Source organism: Mercurialis annua, linkage group LG5 (assembly GCF_937616625.2).
Source record: "Mercurialis annua linkage group LG5, ddMerAnnu1.2, whole genome shotgun sequence".
In the NCBI taxonomy this organism is placed as follows: Eukaryota; Viridiplantae; Streptophyta; class Magnoliopsida; order Malpighiales; family Euphorbiaceae; genus Mercurialis; species Mercurialis annua.
In genome coordinates this window covers 50064350-50076316 of record NC_065574.1, presented here as the reverse complement: position 1 = coordinate 50076316, position 11967 = coordinate 50064350, and the positions used below count along the sequence as shown (strand labels likewise).

Here is an 11967-nt window from a genome sequence, read left to right as displayed (position 1 = left end):
TAGGGGATGATATTAATTATTATTTATGTTTCTTAGACTCGTCGACTGCTCGTGCTTCGGAGTCGAATCAGGTTTAGTTGCTTGCCAGATTTTCACGTGGATTCGCAAGCAGTGAGTTTATATCGCTATTTACCTCTTTATTAAGTAAATTGTGTATTTTCATATATATAAATGTTTGCGAACTGTTTTAAGTCATTATGGATCTGGATTGGAACGAGCTACTCGATAGGCATGTATCGAGACTGTGTGCACCGGTAAGTACTCCGGGATCGGCAGACTAATGTCTTGCTTACGCTGGGAATTGACGAGGATTTGTTCCCGTCTACTATGGGATTCAGTGTGATACGTCGCACTTACGCTGGGATCATTTCAATACAGTATTTCCATAATGTTATATTATATTAGTATAAAAGTGATTTGGGTTTTAAAGGTTTTCACTTAATAAATGTAAATAGTTGTATGAACTCATCTCAGTATATCTGACCCCGTTGTTTTCCCAATTTTCCAGGCTTATGGTTTTGAGAGCGTTGGTCATCTCCGATTTCTTTGATTCCTCGGAGGTCTTTTTATGTTATTAAACTAGTCAACTGTTTTACTTCTTAGACCGCAGTAGAACTAGTATAGTGTTGATTATTATACTTTGGTTTGTCGTAATGGTACGACTTTTATGTTATCATACTTTGGCATGTTACATTGGATTTTTATATATGAGGCATGTTTCGTAGTTTCGAATTGTTATCAAATGATTATATTAGAACTGTTATATAAACTGTTAAACTTAGGCTGAGTCTCGGTTGCCCCCGAGCATTGGTTTTCTTGCAGGTTTATTTGTTTATAAGGTTCTCCGTGAGGCTTGTTACGGGTTTTGGTACAATCATACCCATATCCTAGCGCCGGTCGCGATCCATGAAATTGGGTCGTGACAGTTAGATAATATAATTTTTTTTTATTTTTTCATATATGTAAAAAATTTGAGTTTTGAACATTTGACTTAAAAATTATTTAAATAGTAATATTTTTATTTTATTTTTCTCTAAAAAATACTGAAATATTCAATCAATTAGGCGCACCTTTTTGACACCACTAAGGTATATGTATAGTAATAAAATTTAAAATAATATCTTTATATATTTAAAATTTCAAACAGAATTTTTTCAAAATGGATAAAATAATTTTGTAATTTCTATTTTTTAGTTATATTTGTGAATATTAATGATTTTTGCGGTAAATCATGTAAATTCTTGGAAGAATGGAAACAGATTTATACCTGGGCTCAATTAGATCCAGAAAATGATCAATCAGGCCCAATTAAAATTTTCCTCTGCACCGTGTTTGAATCTTTTATTTTTATTTTTTTAATCACTGGTCGTTTTAGACATCATCTCAAAATTTACGAACTCCCGCCAAAACTCATTCGCCGGAATAAAGTTCTCCATGTCGACGAATTGTGATCTCCCTCCGCATCTCCGCCTCCAATCACTGGAGTTTTTAATCGAATCCGCTCATGTAGGTTCAAATAATCATCTTTTTAGCAATTTAATTTATTGTTTTTGTTTTTATTTCTCTGTAAATTTTAATAAAATTTGCGTAGGAACTTGAAGTTACTCCACTCGTCAAGTACACTGCGTTGTCTCTCTTCGCTGATCGATTCTTCCGTTCTTTCTCCAGGTAATTGCTAATCAGTATTTTATTTCGTTCTTAATTATTGTTTTTGGTGATTTGTTATTGAATTGCAGTTACTGTGCTTAATTATCGTTCGATTAGTTTTAATTAGGATTTTAAATTTTTTGTTTGTCGTAATTAGGTTAGTTAATTTCCTTCATTGGAAAGCACACTGCTACGAAAAATATTGACACGCTTTTTGCAAGATTTAGAATACAGATTATATATGAGGTAGCACGGACACGGTGAAACTGTGTTATTTTAAGGTTTCTATGTAGAAAATGAAGTTTCGTGTCTGAAACGTTTATGAAACAAGACAATTTATTAATGAAGTGTCCGTGCAATCTATCGTGCATAGGTGATTTATTATTTCAAATAATCATTAAATTATAAACCTATGCATATATAATGATTGTTCATAGTATGATATGCTATGCTAATTCAGTGTGTTCTGCTGGTGAAAGGTTTGTTGGACAAAAAAATCAGAGAAATTTGCTTTTGCAATCCATAACAGAGAGCAATCTGCAGTTATTTGCACTTATTTCTCTATGGATTTCTAGCAAAGTAAGTAATTTACTATGCTTAAGTACTATCACTATGAATTGCCTTTTATTGTCCATGAATTTCTTGCACATCATCAGTTACTGTATATGTGAATTCTGTTTTTTCAGATGCATGATTCTCGTCCATTGTCTGTCAAAACTTTGAAGATTTTAAGCCATAAAACCATTAAAGAACAGCATTTTACAACTCGAGATTTCTTGGAAGCGGTAAATTGTATATTTTTGATTAGAATTTATTTCCTAAATTTGGTTAGTCTTTATAGTGTTATTTTACTTTAAGAAATTGACAGGGGCATTCTTCAGGAGGTGGTCTTTTTGCAGGTATATCTAGAATTGTTACACCAGTTCTGATTCAAGTGAGTTGGTTAAAGTATTGGAGTTTATTTTAAGGTGCTGAATTATGAGATTGGTGCTGGAAATATTGTTTTTAAATTTCTTGAAGATCTTCTTGATCAGTTCAGGTAATTATCTTTTTTCATTAAACCATCAAAGATCAAGAAATATGTACTGAATAGTGCATAATTGTTATGTAATTTTCTATCTAGGGAAGTGGCAAAAGTTGGAGAACTAGTGAAATTTGAGGCATGCATGGATATAATGGATCTTCTGTACGAAAAGGAGGAGACGTCAATTCTTTACAGTTCTCCTTACTCGCTTGCTGCATCCATCTTGGCATGTTTTCCTATCTTATTTTAGTCATTTACTTCTGTTTCTTACTTGTTCCTTTTAGCAAAAGTGTAATGTGGAGCTGAATCTTTGCTAGGTTGCTTCATATGTTATCACAGTTCCTAATCGGAGATGGAAATTCCCTGTTCTTGCTTGGGGTAAGGTTCATTTCAAAGTGTATCATTGGTGCTATAAATTGGTTTAATAGAACCTCTTTGCTTGGGGTAAGGTTCTTTCTTCCATTCGACATTAGTAAGCACTTAGCAGTTTAGAACCTCCCTAAATGGTTTTCAGAAAATTAAATTGCCAAATGAAGTACTAGAAGAATATGCGAGTTTCAACATTTGGGCTTAAAGTTAGTTTTAATTTTATTCTGTGCATTGAGCCCTCAAATTATTAGTCAGGCCCATTTTTCTCTTGTCAGTGAACTACTTCTTGAATGCCATTGCGTCTTCTATTTTTTCAAATTTCTTGGTGACAAGTGCAGACCAAGTTCTAATTCTTTGACCCAGAAAGTGGCTTGGTACTTTGATACCCCCTCATTAATTAGTACAGTCGTGCTTCATTTACATGTGAACTCACAGCCTACAAAGAATGACAATTGACCACCGCCCACAGGAATATCAGTCATCGATTTGGTGGTCCTCCACTGATAGTAACATATCTAGGACTGTGGTCCATGGTACTATTTGTGCATGATCTTCTTAGAATCCCTGATGACAGCATATCAGATATCACCAGTGTAGAAGCTATGTTCAAAAAATGTAGAAGCTATCTGTCACCGTATATAAGTTGCAAAACAGCCCATGTCATGCCTGCCTAAGCCTTCTCTTTTCTTTATTTAGGTCTAGTTTTGATTACTCCCTGAAGACCACAAGCTGTATCCATAATACCTCAATATACGGGCCGCATTTGTGTTTACTTTGATATTCTGAGTCCTAATAAGTGGATATGAATAAATCCAAATTTCTCTGCCTTAGTAATCATTTTAAATGTATTTCATGAGAAAATTAGAAACTATAGATGTGCATATTTTGTATTTATATGTTGTTTTCTGAAGAAGTGCATACATTTGCATGAGACTAGGGAGAACTTTTATCATGGTTTATATCTTAGTACCCTACTATTGCATCCTTAGTCACTTTCAGATTTTGAATGAACTTAAAACTGAGATTTTAGATAACAACATTTTGGATTTCTTTGTTTCGTTTGTCGCAATGTATTTAAGAGCGGAATCTAATAAGGTTGATATTTCTGTCATTTAAGGAAGTAGAAAAAGAAATGTACATAGATTCGTGAGCATTGGTTCAGTGTTTTTTTTATATAGTTCCGTGGCTGATCAATTCATTTATATGTGAGTTTATGCATACAGAATTACTCTGATTGGTTTAGTGACTTTTAAAATCTTATAACTATATCAGTCTTAATTATGCTTGAATAAATATGAAATACAATTCTTGTCTCCACTGACTTTTATATGATGATTTATATGTTGCTTATAACACACTCGCTAAAAGAAGTCGCTAGTTCTTACTTCCCAATGATGGTCCCAGTTACTTTGAACAAGTCATCTCTTTCCTTATTGGATTTGTCTTTGATTTAATTGGTAGGTAAGCTTTTTGGCTGTTTATGTTATATGTCCCTTCACTGGTATCCATTAATTTACTTGTATGATGTACACAGTTGAAACTTATTTTAAAATTTAATACTTTTCAAATATCATTTCGTTATATTTGTTTCTGAATCTCCCGTTTCAGCATTTATAAAAGAGAGGTCTCGCATAAAATAGCCATACTCTTAAAAGTTTTAAAAATCAAAATGTAGAACTTCAACATATAGGAACGAAATTTCCTTTTTCTTCTAATGGAGAAACGAATCTATTGACTTATCATGAATTTGAATGTGTGGACTCTTATGATTAAGGTGGGTGATAATGGTTGGAAGGGATTCCTTCAACAGGCTGGCTATGACTCCTGAACTTGTATGAACTAATTTCCATCCACTAGAAACATTATATTATACTGTTGATGCTAGTAGGATGACCATAATAGTAGGGGTCTCTACTTGGACCCAGTGGCAACCCATTTTTAGTTTATCTTACTTTCAAGGAAGACTAATGTTATTTCTTTCACTGCTACCAAATCTACCCTGTTGTTGCTGGGTCCTTCCTGTATTTCTACTTTAAATAATTGTTCATTATTTGTCCGTAGCTTTCTGGTACTCGTAGCATACTCATTATTCAAATTATGAACCTTTCATAGCTTCTACTACCTAATAATTAGTTGACCCTGTTTAAATTGATTCACGAATTTGTCTTATTTTGAACCTTTTGCTTCTCTTCTAGGTTAATATTTATAGTTTTATACCTATCTTTATGCACATGGACAATGCTTTAATATAAGGGTTAACTGCTAAAAAGAATTATGAATTTTAGCTTTGTAATGTTACAACACGAACTTTAAAATTCGACAGTGTATATTAATTTTCAGCAATTAAGAACATCTAATCATTTCTCGATATAAAAATATTGATGTGGATATTGTATATTTTGGTGTCTACATCGGCATCTTTTCATTGAAAAGTAGCTTGGTGTTCTAAATTGTAAAAGTGAATAGTTTATTTGTGACTTTCCCAATTTCTAAATTTGTGTTGTAATTGTAAAACACCCTAAAGTTGATGATTCAGTTTGCATTTAACCCCTTAAATAATTGAACAAAAATGTGTGATTAGGTCATTCATGGGTTAATGCTTAAACCTATACTAATTTAGATCTTGTATTTTGTACTATTCCTATTCAATTTAGCTATTATTCATACCTCATAGAATAGGATCAAGATTCTATTTTACCTGTGGTTTAGATCATGTTCATGTTTGGCCAATTAAGTAGTTACTAGATTGAATAAATGTGTTAAACTAAATTAAGAGGGCTCCACCGCCATGAATGTCCTGAAGAGTTTATTGCCTCATCCATCCCATGAAGTGATTTAATATGTTATCCCCACGTGTATAATCTCCTGTTATCTGTTATTTGTCATGAATTATTACCAGTATGGAAGCATGTGAAGTCTTTTAAATTTCTGATTGATTTTGTGTAATAATATAGTTGCGGGATTCTCCGGCAGAGATACGAATTTTTAATGTGGAGAATTTTATTGTTGGATGCAGTTAAGTTTGCAACCTCATTCAAAGAAGAGGATATTGTTGAAATTGTCAGAGACATTCTTAAGCATGTGTTTGAGCCTATTGATAAGAGATGCAAAGTAATGGAGGAAAAGACATTCTTTTAAGGTGCATTTCTCTTACTATATCAATACTTGAATTAATTTTCATGTCTGTTTTAGCCCTTTGCAAGAGTTAATTTGATGGAGAAAAGGGTGAGTTCAGTCCATAAACGTATGTCGTAGGATTGGTTAGATACAGTTTCATCTATTAAAGTCAAATAGACCCAAAACTTTATAATTTCAGATCACATGAATTCAATTTGTTTTTACTTTCATCTTGATTTGGACATATTTAACATGATTTTAGAAAATTTTGAGTCTTTGATTCTTTGATATAAATTTGTGAATTGCAACCATCCTTGTGCTCTACTTATAGTGTAAAAGAGGAACATAAAAACTATAAATATGAAAGGAAAAAAAAATATTGAAACGAGAATTTACTTTCCAAACACATCAGTGATCAGATATCTGTGGCCTTTAGGGGTCTACCACACGGCCAACTACTATTTTTTGTAGGAAATTGAAATGTATACATACACTTCTATTTTTGAGCTTTTCATTGGCAGTGGGTTCCATTGGAAAAAGCTGAAATACAGAGACATAACTTGCCTTTGGATTTCAACTTCATGTGGCACTACTCACTACCTTTGCTTTCCCATTACTTTGTTCTCTCAAATCATGTTTTATGGTCTTTTTTCTTTTTTCTAATCATTTAAAAATACTTAATTTTTTCTGATTTTTTTATTTATGGTTCAATTTTTAAAAAACCTCGGTCAGATCTAATTTCGATAAATATATTTCAATTGTAGTCAAAAGATTCCCGCCCCAAACTTTTTAGTTTCGTCAATTACATCTTAATGTTTATTAGTATTATTCAATTGGCAAAAAAAATAGATATGGTAAAGTAAAAAAATAGAAAAGGTTTGATTTTTTTATATAAACATGCGTAGTTGCTATAATTGAAATGTATTTATCGAGATTAGGTCAAAATTGACGTATTTTAAAAAGTTTGATCATAAATAAAAAAAAGTTAAAAAAAATTAAAAATGATAAAGCCCTTTTCGTATTTCTCTCATTTTTTTTAGATGTTTGCTAATGTCAATTAGATTATAGAAACCTAGTGGATTTGACATATGATGATTATGTATCTTTTGATGATATGTTTATAGAGGGCGAGATACATAGTTTAGCACCAGCAACGTTACAAACAAGAAGCTAATAGAGTCAATTTATGTAAAGCCATTCCTTTATAATTTAACATGATCTTATTTAAATGTCCCTAGGTGTATGTCAGCATTATTAATTATTTGGATAATTATGGATTAAGAGGATAAGTAGAGGATTGTGATTCAGATAGCGCTGGCCATTTGGAACCAACCAGCTGCTTGTGGGGTTCATGATTTGCTTAGGCTAACTCCGACGGTAAATATCCCATTTTCTCCGTCCCCACAACTCCAACAACGAACCATTTTATACTCCATTTATAGGGTGATGCACCGTAGCAAATATTATGTTATCTTTAGTGTATTGTTGTTTTGAAATGAATAGAAATAAAAATAGAAGAGAATCTAAAAGAAATATTCTGTGTTAAAATTGGTGCTATGTTTTGGATTATTAGAGTTAATGTGGTGTCTTTACCCTTAGTTAGCTTCTTTACCTTTTCTTTAATTTTACTCATATAATCTATTTTATGATAAATTACACAAAATGGTGTTTGAAATTATTAAGATATTAAACTTTATAGATCAGTGAACTTTCACTAAATTTTAAAACGGTTATTAGTATATTATTTTTTGTTTCTTTTTAGATACCAAAGTTATTATTTAATTTTACCGAAAGTCATTTGTCGAAAATCGATACCAAATTATCATTTTTGTTTTTTATTGGTTACTAAAATTAGTATCTTTTTTGAAATAAAATTTAGTCTTCTATTTTATATGAAATTTATAGTTCAATGACTTTTTTGAATTTAAATCTCGGCAATTAACCTCCTAGTGAAATAAAATGTTAATTTTGATATTCAAAAAGAAAGTAAATATACATTTTAAAACTTAGTAAAAGTTCAGTGACCTATAGAGTTTAATACTCATTTAAAATATGTAATTTGAATGTCTAAATGTTTATTTAATTTAAATTAGTGTTTTAATTTCTTCTTTTTTGAGGTTTTTGATCAGCGGACTAATAATAAGACCAAAAATTATTCTAAAATTTGCATATATGGGTTGATATTCTAATTATATAATAGTAACTTGTAAGTGTATCATTGTGCACACAAACATATTTTTTACTAATATGAGGTACAAATTAAAATAAAATGTGACTTATTTTTATTTTTTAGCACACGGTGATTGAAAATGACTACATGCACCTATTCAGCTACAACTGGTGTAATTGTTTTTCTTTATTTTATTTGTACATAATTTATTTAGTAATTCGTATGATATAAATATAACCCATTCTATAAACTTTTTATAAAAATTTAAAAAGAAAAAAAAATTAAAACGAATTAAGCGCAACTATATTTATTTAAATTTTTTTTATAGAATTCATTTAAAACAAAAGTCCCATTTAATTAAATACTAGGATTTTATTATCTAACTTTAAATACAAGTATAAATTTTGCAGGTCACAAATCTCTACCGATATGTGTATTTTTTTCTTTCTTATAAGGTCCACCACACGAGGGACTTGATCCCTTCACCAAATTCATATACATTTATAATTTACATTTGTTTGGTTGTCAGGAAATAAAGCACCAAGCTTCCAAAAACTACCTAAAATGTGTTAAAGAATCTAAAAAGGAGGAATGCAATGCAATGTCTAATAAAAACCTAATTCTTTTTTCCCTTTTCTTGTTGGTACAATTGTCCTTAAAATAAATATGGTATAGGTGCTTGTCTATCACTAACCAGGCATATTTGAGTTAAATATGGATTTTGGTTAGTTCAAATAAACATATGGTATGGATTTTAAGTTTCACATATTGAATTCTCCGAACATTCTTAATTTAATGAAAAACAAATTGCTAGTAAATTTCTGTTTCTTTGAATTATTTTTAAATTTTATTTAAATAATAATAATCATGCTTCAATTCTAGTTCACACCCATCTGAAGTGATGGTACATTTTATGTAAACTATTAGTCTAGGAGTATAATCAAACTTGTCTAATGTGGTAATTAAGTTGATTATAGATTTAGGTAAACCATCATCCTAAACAAGTCAATTATCAAATAATCACTTAATTTGATTGTGTTTAAATTGAGGCCACACATAGCAAAGCGCAAAGCATAAGATTAAGATCAAGTTAGTTATGATGGTGATGTTTGATTTTCTTTTAAATTCACTAACTATCATATTTAAGGAAGATTAGTTAAAGATTAAAACAAAACTTGCTAATGACTTCTTTTTGTTTAAGGCCAAATATTATTTATGTGTCGGTTAATAAGCTTAATACTTTTGTTAATTGTGAACCCCACACCTACTTATTGCATAAGAAAAAGTTGGGTTCATTCAAAAATACATGTATTTGCAGCAATATATATGTTCTTGGTAAGTATTAAGTAATATTTAATGTCAAAAAGAAAAAATTAATTAACATTTCTATGTTTCTGTTTCTCTTTGATTGGGGTAGTCAGTCTAAAATGGCTGCTGAAGGCTAACTAATGAACCCTAACAAATCATTTGTGGGTCTCAATATCTCTCCAGTATTTTAAATGGTTCTACACTTAAAAAATTAAAAACATAAAACATATCCAACATAATATAGCTAATATATATGTAATAAAGTTATAACTATCCAAAATATATAGATTAATCCATTTTAAAATCCTTAAACTTTCAGTTTTTAGTTTATCTTGTCCCTGAATTTGCATTTGATTTTATTAGGTTTCTGAACTTTCTATCTTTTAATTTATTTGGTTCCTAAACTTTTATCTGTTTGAGGACCAGAGAAAGCGAAAAAAATCAAAGTTCAGAAACCAGATAAGATCAAATGAAAGTTTAAGGACTAAATAAAATAAAAATATAAAGTTTATGGATCAAATAAACTAAAAAATATAAAATTTAGGAATCAGATAAAATCAAATGAAAGTTTAAAGACCAAATAAACTAAGAATGTAAAGTTTAGAACCCGATAAAACTAAATAAAAGTTTAAAAATCAGATTGATTTTAAAATAGATTAGTCCAAATATATATAAAGAAATTCATTGGATTGGTATTTTAATAATCTAAGTTACTGTATCCTTATAACATTTTAGGATCATATGAACTAAACTGGGGGAAGACTAGTCCAACAATCCTACCATTAGGATCTCTCTCTTCAATATGGATTATAACAATTAAATCTAAAATGTCGTCTCTATTATGGAGATAGAAATTCGAATCAGTGACCTAATCATATGTCCTCAACTCACACTATATTTCTTTGCGGATTGAGCTACCATATAGCTGACTATGTTTACTAAAGATACATGTACACATCAGTACCAAGAAATTAAGTCATGCCAATTCTATTTAAAGAACAAAATTGTGTCTATTTAATAAATTTTTGGCAGCAATGCGGGATTTATAGAGAGATTCTTAGGTAGACTCAGTTCACCACGTCATCCGTAGACTAGCCTATAATATAATGACACGTCATTAAAATGATGGCAATCTTGTAAATTAGTCTATTACTTATTTACACATTTGAATAGTAATATTACAAAATTGCCATCATTTTAATGACGTGTCATTATGTGATACGATTAGTCTACGGATGACGTGGTGGACTGAATCTACCTAATAATTTCTCGGGATTTATACTTGATTTGGGAAGCAAATTTGCCCTTTTGATACTACCTTCTACGAATGATAATTTATGTAATCCAATTACTGCTCACGGGGTTGTGTTTTTATTTAAGTGTGGTGATCTAATATATATAAAAAATGCAAAACTCTCTCTCTAAAAAAATTGCTCTCCTTTCTCTCTAAAAACTTCTTCTCCATTTTCATATTTTGAAGGATGGGAGAAGGTGATTTCCGATTAATCGGAAATCACCTCCTCTCCGCCCATGAATAATTTATATTACATAGTTTATTCTTGTTTTTAATAAGACCTCTTCGATTTGAAGGCTATCGCTCCGGTAAGGATTTTATCTTTTTTTGTAAGAATTTCTTTGTATTTTGTAGGATTTTGTGGCTTGATTTCTTAGATCGTTCAAGAATGTTTAGCGATTGTTCGGGCTTTCGAAGTAATCTCTTGTAGATCTACGATTTGAAAAGCTATTGATCTATCTTCTTAAAATTTCATTTACAAGATGATCGGAAATACAAACATTCAAAGGAACAAGCGGGTCGTGTATGGCCGGTCTATCGGAGTAAAGGGCATATCCAAGTCCCGCTCCAACGGAACTCTTGCTTCTCGTTTCGTCAAAAATTTATACGGAATCTATAGCTAGATTTGCCGCTCCTTCGATTTACTTAGCTTGTATGATAGTTTTGTTAGTTTTTTAGATCTACAAATTGAAAGATCATATTTTAATTTTGTGATATGACTTTCTTTATGTAATTTAATCTTGATTAATGGATTCTAACTATGGGGCTAAAAACCCTTTGGAAAAAAAATCTAATATATACTAGTATTTTATTATTTGCAGCATTATTATGATGCATTTTGCTGATATGACAACTAACTTATTGAATGTACATGATGGACTATCAGTTGTGATTGTAAATTTTTATTTAAAAATTAAAATGATGTAAATTTCCTATTGAAAAGGTTAACACAATGTGTGTTTTGAAAAATAAGCTCACACCTTTTATTGATTTGATGAATCGTTTATATACAAGAAAGAGTAACTGCTATTTACAAAC

General features: G+C 30.5%; 1 protein-coding gene across 2 annotated transcripts; it reads left to right on the top strand.

Moving 5' to 3' along the window:
• Positions 1 to 1345: 1345 nt before the first annotated feature.
• LOC126680402 (cyclin-J18) lies at positions 1346 to 11690 on the top strand. 2 transcript variants are annotated; one of them, XM_050375533.2, is made up of 10 exons: positions 1346 to 1506; positions 1592 to 1668; positions 2127 to 2226; positions 2334 to 2432; positions 2529 to 2546; positions 2616 to 2686; positions 2771 to 2897; positions 2989 to 3049; positions 6057 to 6179; positions 11284 to 11690. In XM_050375533.2, the coding sequence occupies exons 1-9, from the start codon at positions 1435 to 1437 to the stop codon at positions 6176 to 6178; spliced, it is 747 nt and encodes a 248-aa protein (XP_050231490.1). In that variant the 5' UTR covers positions 1346 to 1434; the 3' UTR covers position 6179; positions 11284 to 11690. The 2 variants fall into 2 exon arrangements, with proteins under 2 accessions (XP_050231490.1, XP_055961658.1); XM_056105683.1 differs by lacking the exon at positions 11284 to 11690 and adding an exon at positions 7396 to 7749.
• The last annotated feature ends 277 nt before the right edge of the window (positions 11691 to 11967 follow it).